The sequence below is a fragment of the Siniperca chuatsi genome, linkage group LG1, assembly GCF_020085105.1.
Source record: "Siniperca chuatsi isolate FFG_IHB_CAS linkage group LG1, ASM2008510v1, whole genome shotgun sequence".
NCBI classification, from domain to species: Eukaryota; Metazoa; Chordata; class Actinopteri; order Centrarchiformes; family Sinipercidae; genus Siniperca; species Siniperca chuatsi.
In genome coordinates this window covers 14,367,774-14,380,581 of record NC_058042.1, presented here as the reverse complement: position 1 = coordinate 14,380,581, position 12,808 = coordinate 14,367,774, and the positions used below count along the sequence as shown (strand labels likewise).

General features: G+C 38.7%; 1 protein-coding gene across 1 annotated transcript in view; it reads left to right on the top strand.

Moving 5' to 3' along the window:
* Nucleotides 1-12,808, top strand: part of kif18a (kinesin family member 18A) — a 33,441-nt gene that overhangs the window by 1,460 nt on the left and 19,173 nt on the right. Inside the window, exons 2-11 of the mRNA XM_044206473.1 lie at nt 127-472; nt 1,844-2,001; nt 2,335-2,439; nt 2,610-2,720; nt 3,005-3,202; nt 7,055-7,231; nt 7,348-7,422; nt 7,559-7,659; nt 11,393-11,555; nt 12,104-12,268. Of these exons, the coding sequence (XP_044062408.1) occupies nt 157-472; nt 1,844-2,001; nt 2,335-2,439; nt 2,610-2,720; nt 3,005-3,202; nt 7,055-7,231; nt 7,348-7,422; nt 7,559-7,659; nt 11,393-11,555; nt 12,104-12,268 (1,569 nt within the window). The 5' untranslated portion in view covers nt 127-156. The remainder of the gene's footprint in view (nt 1-126; nt 473-1,843; nt 2,002-2,334; nt 2,440-2,609; nt 2,721-3,004; nt 3,203-7,054; nt 7,232-7,347; nt 7,423-7,558; nt 7,660-11,392; nt 11,556-12,103; nt 12,269-12,808) is intronic.

The window sequence follows — 12,808 nt, the reverse complement described above, 5'->3', positions numbered from 1 at the left end:
TCTGTCCATCTTTCCCTGTTTCTTTCTCAATTTGTGTGATTTAATGATCATATTATTAAAAATTACAATTAATTACTGGTGTTCGCAACGTACATTTTTTGTTAAGCCTTTGTTTTTGTTTTGCAGCAACACTTCAGTCACTGCAGAGGGACCACAATGACAAGTGATGTGTGCAGCCATGTCAAGGTGGTTGTTCGGGTGAGGCCAACCAGCGACAGCGAGAAGCGTGAAAACTGTCGAAATGTGGTCCAGGTTGTTGATAACCACATGCTCATATTTGACCCCAAGGAAGAGGACATATCATGTTTTGGGTCACAAAGAGTACGAAACAGAAACATCAACAAGAGAGCTAACAAAGACCTTAAGTTTGTTTTTGACCATGTCTTCGGCGAGAACTCTACTCAAGTTGACATCTTTGAGAACACCACTAAAGGAGTGTTGGACGGTGTGATGAATGGATTTAACTGCACAGGTAACAAATTAATAAATACAAGCTGTGTGTTAAAGCTGCACCAGGCTGCCAAACATGTTGGCATCCTCAAATGGCAAAAAGAAAGAACTGAACCTCCATAGCACAAAAATCACATAACATCATATGCTGAACAATTGGGGTGTCCCAATCACAATTCAGCTGCAATATATACCCTTTGTGTAAAGTAAACCTAAATTAAAATTAGTAAACACATTTAAATATGTTTAACAACTGATGATTTTTTTCTGAACTACTTTTATGTTCCCTCGCAATACCTTCTACATTTCCTCGCATTAAGTTTTGTGGTCCCTTGCAGTAATTTTGCATTCCCCCTGATCCATAAGAACAGTTAATGTGTTGGTCCAGTTATACTGCCAGTTTAGGGAAACGCTCTGCGGATACTACAGAAGAGAGAGACTATGCAACACTTTGCATTATGCATTTATTGCTCGTTACTCCTTTTGAAAGGCTGACCTCCAACAGTACACAGCCACTGCTGATACGAATATCGGCTGATACAGATGTTCGGCCGATATCGGTGCATCCCTAATTGAAAGATACTTGGATCAGCTGGAAATCTTAATTCTGCTTAAATGTTCAACTGTATGGTCATTTTGGAGGATGTAGTTTGTGGTGCTATTGAACTGTATTGCATTACACAGAGAGCCATTCCTCTTGTTTACTCTACCCTCATATAAAATGGAATGGATAAAATTTTAGAAACACCTGTCAGTATACCGCAATACAATTCAACAGCACCACATACTGCAGCCTCCAAAATGATCATACAGTTGAATCAACTCCTCACTAAAACAGTTTCAACAAAAACTGAACATTATACTCTTCATGAAGGAGAGAGATAGGATTTATTGCCCTACTGTTGTATTAGACTGTATTAGTTTTAGCTAGGTGTGCCTAATAAACTGGCAACTGAGTGTACACTGGATGCCGAATACAAATGTTTACCACCTAGCTTAAGTTGATTGAATTGTACTCTGTAACCAAAAACTTTAGAATTGTATTTGGTTCAATGGTGTGAGTTTAAGGCTTGTCATTTAGATGGTGTTGAAATAGTATTACAGACTCTAGGCCCACTTTCAATTCAGTGCTGATTAGAACATCTTAATTTTTATCAGTTAGGCACACTTAAGCCAGGCTTTTCACAATAAGCACAGCTTTTCTCATCCTCATTTTGAAAAAATAATATATTTGATGCTTCCATTGCTCACAATCTACATTTTTCACATTACAATTTGTGGTTATGCTCTATCCAAAGTAAGTTCAATGTTGTAGTTGTTGCTATTGTTGTTGTGCTAAGCATTGTTATTATATATACATGTCTTACTTAAAGTAATTGTCATTCAATTGCAGTGTTTGCGTACGGTGCTACTGGAGCAGGCAAAACACATACTATGTTAGGCTCACAAAATGAACCTGGGGTCATGTACCGCACCATGAAAGAGCTGTTTAAACGCATGGATGATGCCAAGGAGGAGAAAGAGTTTGCTGTTGCATTCTCATATCTTGAGGTGAATTTTAGAATCTTTATTGTTTTTGTTCTCTGTATTAGTGCAGAACCTGTTAATTTTTTAGTCAAACTGATTCTCAGACTTTGACCAAAGGGTTTCAATTGTAATATTCATTAGTAATTAAACCACACCACTTTTGTCCACAGGCATTGTAGCAGTTACACACTGCATTAATGGCCAAGTTTGAAGGGGATATTTTTCCTCTCTCCTTTTTCTATATCCTGTATTTTCTGTATGAGTAACCCAATCGTACATTTTTGTCTTGACTGATCTCTTGGGATGGTTTTGATGGATTTGCCGCTGTTTGCAGTTATATTTGTTATTTGTTTGCAGGTTTACAATGAACAGATCAGAGACTTGTTGGCTAATGCAGGCCCTCTGGCAGTCAGAGAGGACAGTTCTAAAGGAGTGGTTGTTCAGGGCCTCACACTGCATCAGGTTAGTAGCAACATGTATCATACACACTTGTGCACATACCGGTTACGTATTCAGATATTTAATGTTGAGCCCTCTTACTGTTCTGTTGCTGTGTTGTGCAAGTGCACTGGGGTGGTTCCAAATCAGGACTCCATCTATGTTTTGTTTTTTGGGGTTTTTTGTTGTTGTAGCCAAAATCTGCAGAGCACATTCTTGAGGCTTTGGATTCTGGCAATCGCAACAGGACACAGCACCCCACTGATATGAATGCCACCTCTTCCCGGTCCCATGCTGTATTTCAGGTATTTCAATCCAGTCTTATTGAAATCCCAAAGGACAATTAGGCTGTAGCATGATGTCATTACTTAGAATAAGAAAACAATATAAAAAGACAATAATTAACAATAGAAGACGTAAATACAAAAGCTTAACTACAAACTCCCCGATTTCAAGTGGGCAGTTACTTAATATCTTCAGTTCATAAGATAAGTGTTTGAAGTATCTTGTTTCACTACAAACATCTAACAATGCATCGCAGTTTATTCTTGGTGGTCTTAAATTGACGGTTTTGTATTCTTTTCTCTAGATATATTTGAAACAGCAGGACAAAACTGCCAGCCTAAACCCTAATGTGTGCATTGCCAAAATGAGCCTGATTGATCTGGCAGGCTCAGAGAGAGCCAGCGCCACCAATGCCAAAGGGGCACGTTTGCGGGAAGGTGCTAACATCAATCGCTCACTCCTTGCCCTAGGAAATGTTATCAATGCTCTTGCTGACCCAAAGGTGAGTTTATATTACTCTACATATATTGTAGATAACATACAGAGTGTTGCAAAAAATAATTTAGCTGAACTTCTTTTTTCTTTTTTTAATTAGCTAAATCACAATCACTACTGATACAGATTACTTTTTAGATAAACTTGACAACACAGTAGTGTTCAAAATAGAGCAAAAAGGTGGTGCCCAGATTTCTGGTGCACTGCTCACATAAGCTGCATAGTTATTGTTATCCATTTATTTAAGGGGCCCCATCATGCAAAATATTGGAAAACAGGGCCCAGGATGAAATTAACTAGAGTAATATCATATCCATGTAATTTTGGCATTAGGTCTAATGAATGTTCTGGTTATATAACAATCAGGGGATATATGTCGACATTTTACAGGACCAGCCTTTGTTGCAAACACAAGGTGCCCACTTGTTCCTAAAAAAACTTAAATTTTTGGTGGACCCTGGAAAACCTTGAACATTTTTGACTCATTTTCTAGTTTCAGCTGGAAGTTGAAATTAGTGATTTGCTGACAAAAAGTTAACATTCAAACAGTGTTGTGTGCTTGGTGTTGTAACACTTTTGAATGTCCAAAAGACACCTCCTGGTTAGTGAAGACAGCTACGCACAGCAGCAACTTTCATACTGTAGAAACTGAACAAAGTGTGGTTAGCTTGATATCAAATTAAATGCTACTTTGCGATTGCACTGATGCAGTGGATTGCAGACACAGTGCACAAATACAGTTTAAAGAGTTTTACAGAGTTTAAACACATCACAAACTGCTAGCAAATGAAATGTATTGGGATTAGTATTGTTTTATGCTGGTCAGCAAATCATCAGTGCACATGGAAATTTTGCATCATGTTCATAAGATTATTATGGTTATAGGTATTTGAAGTTAACCACTAGTCTCCATATGAAACAGAGAGCCTGGGAAGTGGAGAGTCAACTGAGTATTTGGGTATTATTTCATTCCAGTTGCATACATTAACCTGTCAAGCAGTCTTCTCATTTTACACACCAGTCTCAAGGGACAAGGCGCAAGCAGGCCACATGCATTTAGGAAGTGCTGTGCAAATGTACCAAAGCCTTGTTGAAATGTGATCCTTCTTCAACAGGTTACTTCATTCTTGGGTTAAAACTGTTTTTTTTCACGGACACTGTCCAGTTAGTATTATACCCTGCCCACCATTCTAGAGGAGTGTTGCAGTCGTGGACGCATAGTTTGATCTGCTCAACCTACAACGCCCACCACTAATCCCCACTCTTTCTCCACCCTATCCCAATGGTTATTGGTGCGCCAGTGTTTACTGTTTGCAGACAAGGAATTTATGTTGTGGCCATTGTTTACAGGGAAGAATGTCCCCACTTGTGTCTGGGCTGACATGCCATTCATTTGAGTGAGAAGAATGTCTGCTACTTCTGTTTGGGCTGTTCAGTATGTCATCTTCATGCTATGCTGCACAGAGGTTTTTGTTGTAAGTTGTTTGCCTTAGGCGATGCAGATACATTTAACGACTTTCTCTCCATTTTGGCCTTCCATCCACACAGGGCCAGTGTTTCCCACCCACAAAAAAGGGGACTTTCTGAAAATGTTGTCCAAAGTGGACACTTTTGATAGTGCCAATCTTGCTTAATGGTGTGGACAGAGAGAGCTGAGCTTTTTTGGAGGCTGCTCAGCCCTGTTCTGTTGCCTGCTCGTGTAAACAACACCAACATTCCCCCGGTGCTCTGAGCTTCCAATCCGGGCAGAGTCAGCTAATATGACCACTAGCTGCACAGCTAACTGAGGTAACTAGAAACACTCCGCTCCGGCAGCATCTATCGTTTTTTCAACCTGCTGTCATGGGTGGGTCCGCTGGGCGGTTGCTGACGTTAGCAGACCCCATTTCTATACTAACGTTAGCTATTGTTGCACACTGTTGGCGCTATAGGGGAGCTGAAGAGAGGCAAGGCGTTCGCAAGCACGCATAAACATCATATCCTTTGAGTTTTTGATGGAAAAACCATCCCTAGTCCTTTACATAGAAATCCACAGGCTGTTAAAGGCAACCAAGGAAGTCGGGAAAAGTCTCATTTTTTAAGTTACATTATAGTCTGTTCACACTTAATGGCAATCATTGGCAATAAAAACCGATTAATATATGTTTTTAAAAAAATTAACTCCACACAGAACCTTTTAAATAATAAAACTTATAGGGTCTTTATGCTCGAGCCCTGGAATTAATGTTTTAAAATCAGTTGACTGACAGCAGAAACAAAAAGACATGTCCACTGAAACTTGAATTTTGTTTTGTGTGGTCTAATTTGTGTGCTATAATAAAAACAATGTAAGTGAATCATGGAGAGTAGAAGGTGACAGATGATTCGGGAACTTTGTGTTTCTCCACTCCACTGTGTTTGGGTGCCATTGATTGAAAGCATGTACAAATCAAACAACCTCCAAAGTCCAGCAGCAACTACTTCAACTACAAACTGACCCGCACCATTATCTTGAGCATGCGCAGTCGGTGCGCTTGTTATGCATATAGTCTGCTCAGGCACAAAGATTGGGGTCCTCATAGGGGAGCGGACATGGGCAGATGACGACATTTGCATCACGCGGACCCTCACAGACACGCAGAATCTTTAATTGTGAATCAGTGATATGTTACTGCAGCACTGAGTGAAGCAGATAAGAAATCTGAGTTTGCTCCCAGAAATGTTTCCTAATGGTTGATAGAGATTGGTGGAAAAAAGATGGAATGATAATGCATCTCAACCCTACTTACCAGATCATGGCACTAATAAACGGTTTTGTTTGCCAACTGAAAGATGTTGAACAAGAAGAGATCCAATCAAATTTCCTGTTGTTCTGCCATTTGAAAGTGGAAGGCAAGCTTACAGAAAAAGAACTGAAACTACAAGTGTGCACAGAACCTCCTTTGATACGTAAAGGGATTTTGAAAATGTTGTCCACATTAGTGTGGACATTTGCTAGGTTCCTTTTGAAGCTTCAGCTGTAAGTTGCAGGGGGTCGTTTATCACTGAATCTGTGACTGATTCCCCATAATTGACCAATCTAACAGAGTCAAAACAAACATTTGGTGTAATATGGTTGTTTACTTTTTAGATACTGACTTTGTTGAAAGAATATGTTTGAACGCCTGCTCTTATTAAAAGGGAGATTTTCCAAATTGGCACAGCTATCTTGAAACTCCCTGAACCTGACATGAACTATAGCTAAGGTCTTTGAATCCAGATGTAGACTTAGGGTTTTTCCAAGGAGAAGTGCAGGCAAAGCCGCGGACCCCAAAAGAGATCATTTTACACTCCTTTGTTACCTAACTTTAATGTGACTTTCTGCAATCCCAATGCCCACGAGATTGTGACTCACCTAAGTGGCTGTAGTTTATCTAATGCCATTATTACAGACTGAGCTGTGTTCACAGACCAGCTGCAGAAAGACCAGTGTCGTGGATGGCTGTTCCCTGTTTTAACTCTAAAATGTACAGTAATCTGTTAGTCAGTGTAATCTGACTAAGCTTCTCTTGTGGAGCTTGTCCAGATGGAGAATACATATCAAGACGCACCTCACATTTGTGCTCTTCTGCGTACCACAGCAATAACACACTTTTTGATCTGTAATTTTGATTTGTGTCATGTTTAACAGAAGTAGTCAACTCCAGGTTTTATTTGTTTCTTTCAAACTTTTGATGTTTTCTAAGTTAACTCAATGGAACCCTAAGAGTGTGTGGGTGGTGGTGGTGGGGGGGGGTTCAACATTTTCTGGGTTGTTTGTTTGTGTAAACTTTAAGTGAACCCAAACATCCAAAATGGTATTATTTCTTGGGCTAATCTTAATTTTTCTCATTTGTTTCAGAGTAAGAAAACTCATATACCATACAGGGACAGCAAGCTGACACGGCTTCTTAAAGACTCCTTGGGAGGCAACTGCAGGACAGTTATGATTGCCAATGTTAGCCCCTCATCCAAGTCATATGATGACACCCACAACACACTTAAGTATGCCAACAGGGCCAAGGAGATTAAGTCCTCGGTTAGTATTAAATTTTTTTATAATTGTTAATTGTAATATAGCTTATGTGATTCTTGGACTATAAATGAATGAATTCATTTTAAATAATTTTTTCTCTCTCTACCTATGCCTATCAGCTGAAGAGTAATGTTGTAAGCCTGGACAGTCACATTGGCCAGTATGCAGTGATATGTGAGAAGCAACGGCAAGAGGTAACACTACCATGCTCAATTTAAAATAAATACCAACTAAACTAATACTAACCATACTAATTTCTCATTTAAACAGTCACCATGGTCAGTGGTTCATTTCTGACTGTTATTTCAATGTTCTATTGCATTTTTAAAGATTCTACAGTTGAAGCAGAAAATAAAAGAATATGAGGAGAAGAACATGGTGCCTGGGGCTTTTAACATGATCTCTTCCCAGAAACAAGCAGAGTTCAAAAGGTAAGCATGAACATGCGTGTGATTCAAAGTGTAACCTGAGACATATCAGTAGTTGTTTCTTTATGTGTCATAAACCCTTCTATTGTAAACATTGTAATTGGAATACAGACACTGATTGCAGGCAGAACAAGTATGTAGCCTGCATTTGCCAAAGTATTGTACAGTGGTGATACATTCCTGGGACCTGTGGTTTTACAAGTGGTTCTGGTGGCTTTAGATCCATAATAATTTATAATGAAGTGGATTAGGCAGTGTAACGTGTAATTAGGCATGGTGGTCCAGGTTGTAGAATCAACAATGATTTTCCAATAGACAACTGTTTTATATGTTGTTTCTTTATCTATTTATAAATATTTCAAAATTAACTTTTAGCAATGAGCCTTTATTGTATCAGCTCAGCAAGGTCCCTATAGCAAGTGTATTAGTTAACAATTGCTTACTTTCACATCAAGCAGACACATGTGTTTATATTCTGACAGTGGCAGCCAACACTTTTATATGGTAGGTTGGAGAGAGCTCTTGTAAATCAACCATACAGGCCAAAACATTTAATAAAAGCTGTTGAAAAATATGCAGCGGTGGAGTCTGGGTTGTTGATTCTTAGCGGGATCAGCAGAACTAGCGTCACTTATATCGAGTCATATTATTCAATGTTTATTAAAAATATTGCTTAATGGAATAATATGAGGTATAGACACTGGTCGTGCAATTCTTCACACATACATATCGCAGCACTGTAGCAGACTAAGCAAAGTAGCCTTTAGTTGGGAGAAGCAGAAGCTCCTCTCCCTGCCCACTTTCTCCAGCTCTTCCTGGAGGTTCCCAAGGCATTCCCAGCCCAAATGGGATATATAATCCCTCCAGCATGCTCCAGGTCTGCCTTGGGGTCTCCTCCCAGCTGGACTTGCCTGAAATACCTCCACATGGAGGCGTACATGGTGCATCCTAATCAGACACCACAACTGCCTCAATAGGCTGCTTTCAATGTAAAGGAGCGGCGGTTCAACTCCAATCTCCATGTGGACGTCTGAACCCCTCACCTTTGTTACTTTCTATAACATACCAATCCACCTGTCAGTCTCATGCTCAGTTTTCACCTCACTTATGAACAAGAACCAAATATAGTTGACTTCCTTCATTTGCGGCAACAACTTGTTCCCAACCCAAAGAACGCATTTTATTGTTTTATAGCAGTAGTGGCTACAGACTTGGCAAAGGTCACAGTGCGATTAAGCTAGCAGAACTACATCATTGGCAAAAAGAATCCAGAGGTCACCTAACTAGATGCTCTCTGCTCCTTGGATGCAATTATGTCTGCCTTTCTTTTTAATGGTGACCTATAATGTTTTGTATAATAACTTAATTACAGTGGAGAGATCAGTGACAGTGGAAAAACTGTTGTGGGAGATTTTTTGATAGTGTTTGGATAGCCTGTCTTCACCCTTTACATAAACAAAATCCCAAAGTTCAAATGTAGTTTTCAACCAGGAGCAGCACTTTGAAGGTGTGGTGCACCGGCAGAATATTGCTAAAATAGAAGCAAAGCCGCTTTTTTTTTACCCAAAGCGGTTCTATGTGCTTTGATCAGTAACACACAGTGTCAGTGTGGATATCATTAGTTGAAAATCCCAGCTGCTTTTTATTTATTTGTTTGTGCTGTCATGCACAATCATTCACATCACAATGCATTTGTGGTGTTTTTGACAGCTGACCTACCCAGAGTATACTGGAAACAAAGTGCCAGAATTGATGATCCAGTGCTGCCAAATTTGCTGATTAAATCCTTGATCAGTTCCCATACCTTGTGTAGATCAGCTCTCAGCATACCTAGTTTACCTGGTATTTTTAACTTTTTAAACAACTTGTTTGTGTCACTCCCATGAAATGCTATCCCATGAAATGAGCACTTGTACCTCCTGGAAAACTGCTACTTCCTGGAAAGCGGTGCATCTTCAGTGGTGACCTCATGTTACACTAGTGGGTATAACAAAAAAGTCCTATCAAAAAACTCATCACATTTTTTATCTTTTTGTCAAATTAAACTGCCTTTCTCTCCATAACTGATGCCCCATCGGTTTACCCTCAAGATTGATCTATAGCAGTCTAATGTCCCTCTGTAACATTCTCTTTCAAAAGGAAATGCTTCACATGAAGAAACTAACACTGTTTCATAGTACCTTCACAAAAAGAAAGTTTTATTTATTTTTTATTATTATTTATTTATTTTCAAAAGATTCTGTATGTTTTGGTTTTATTGTTTTTGGGGGAACATTTTATATTGTACCAGCACCTATGTAAGAATTTGATCACTGTAGTGCACAGTGGACCTGCATAGAGCTTGGAGATACTAAAAAATGTTATTATAAAACAGTGTGTTTTATAATTAATTGAACTTTCAGACAAATTTAAGGTAAATCTTAATAAAGCGTTATTCTAGTTTTAAATTTAAAACTACCTTTTTGTTATTATCGTAGAAAAGGTTTCAGTCATAGTCATCTGGACACTGTTTTCAGAATCAAGATGTTTCGGCTCCCATCCGGGAGTCATTCTCAATTGTGAAAAACGGTCTGAGAACTGGATGGATGATGGAATATTCCTGGACGAATGAGGGACTACACCTTCTTTTTGTTATTATGTAAAGTAGTGCTGTGTCTATTCCATACATTGTATTTGTCTTGAATTGAAACAGGATGATACATTCCAAAACATAACATAGGGCTCAGCACTGCTGGTTTTCAATCTAGCTATCTAATCAGGGACTATTTTACCTCTTGGATTTAAAAAACAGAGGTGTTTTGAGGCCTAAGGGTCAAGACTGAAAACCCCTGGCATTGACAGTTTTGTGTTCTGGGGGGAAAAAATGCTACTTAATTTTCATTTTCTATCTGCCGCAAATATACAGAAGGTACCTCTGAGTATAAAGGCAGCTGTGTCGTGCCTTTTATTTTAATTCAAATTACATATACATATTTATTTATTTCAAATAAATCAAATCAACCACATCCCATCTAGTTGTCTTTAAGACATACAGTGGCATCTGTCAGGGTATTTGGGTTGGGGGCGGGGAACATAGAAAAGCTGAATGAGTCTCACTCCCACACATTTCATTCACTGGCATCAGAATTCACAACTCGCACAGTGAGAGGCTCTGAATAGAGGCTGCACGCTTCTCACACTATTAAAAATTCAGCAGTCTAGCAAGGCCACGACGTCTCCTACGTCACTGGAGTTACATTGAAGAGTGCAGTCACATTTCAGCGACAGCTCTCCAGTCTTATTTACCTGCATGCCTCTCCTGCTTTAACTCAACTAGACAGCCGCTTGCATCCAGTCTGGGTATCACCTCAACTCTATTCCAGGAAAATATTTTATATATATATATATATATATATATATATATATATATATATAGAGATAGAGATAGAGATAGATAGATAGATAGATAGATAGATAGATAGATATAGATATATTCTGAAAGGTGATTTATTTTTGTTTAGTCCGCTGATTCACATACATGAGGGGGACAGAATATTATAAACACCTCAAGTCAGATGTGATTAGAAGCTGCTGTGCCACATATAAGGAGCAAATATAAATATATATATTATTTTTGTAAAGTTTGGCATTAATTCACGTTTGTTAAGTTCAAATGTGAATTAATGCAGCCCTTTTTAAAGCAGTTTATAACATTTGAACATTCTCTCTCTCCCTGTCTCCCTTTCTCTCTCCCTAGGGTGTCAGAAGCTCTGCAGCAAATCTTCTCAGGCCGGGCTCAAATCAGGAGAGAACAGCTGGATCTGGAGAGACAACTGAAGGAGAATGAGCTGCGCCAGCGCTACAGTGAGGAGGACAACCTGCAGGTCCAATATTTCTGTGCCAAAGAAAAGACTGAGAAGGTAGCTGATGCTTACGCTGCTATCCACAGATTCCATCATCCCCGCAGAAAAACAGCCGCTGAGTCATCATTTCACTTCTCTGTTCTCTATAGTTGTCTTAGCCTCTCATTTACTTCACTACAGGACATGGTCACAGTTCCTGACTCTTCTCTGCCATTTTAATCCCACTGTTAGTCCCAGCTGTAAATGCCATTTTAAAGTGCAAAAGGTGAATTATTGGCACCAAACTTTTGTCATCCAAAACAAGCTAAACTGTGGGAACCATTTTCCTGAGAATGGTATTAAATCATCTGCCTGCATTTTAAAACTTTTTTTTTTTATCCTCAAACTTAAAATAGTTAGAGATTTACCTCTCCAACAATGAATTCTTAACAAATGCTAAAGACTTTAAATTAATCTATATTTCTAGACTGGAGCCTGGTTTCCATATTGCTGTAATTATTGTTATTAAGACCACATACACCGTTAATAATATGTAATACTAGCACAAACAATGGACGATTCATAATACCACTTAAATGAGCTTTTGTTGTTGTTGCTTTCAATAGGCCACTTGCAAGCATGAGCGGAAGATTGCCAGCTTACGCACTCAGCAGCAACACATTTGCGAACGTTTGAAGGAGGCAGAAACACGTTTCCTGGACAATGATGGCTGGCTTCATCGTGTCGAAAATGAGATTAAGTTGCTCAAGTCGAATGATCAGACCTCAGAGGTAAGTAGAACTTATTGACCCTTTCACATGCTTTCCCTTGCTGAAAAACAACTTGGTGATTGACTGGTAAATTTGTATTTTTGTTGTGACAGACGAATTATCTCAATTTTATTTAATAATTTTTATTCCCTGGTGGGGGCAAAAAATAGAATTGCTTCATGGTTTAGTATCACCTTTTATCTTTTTGAATTATAACAACTGCATGTAGAAGTTGTGTAAAATTCTATTGTGATTGCTGGTGATTTTGCCTAATTGAAATTGTTTAAACACAATGTTTATGCAAATTCCACTGACAAACACTTTGCACTGACATCTGCGATGGAGTACATACAATCTTGTCAGACTTGGACAATAGATCAGTAGAGGCAAACAGTTTGTAAAACTAGATACTTAATTACATAACTTGTAGACAGGATGAAATAGTTTGAGTTAATGTAAGAACACAAATGAGCTTGATTAGATATAGAGAAAAACTTTACAATCTGGGTTACATCCTTCAAAACTCATTGCTTGGTGTTTTTTGTTTGTTTATTTTGGAAG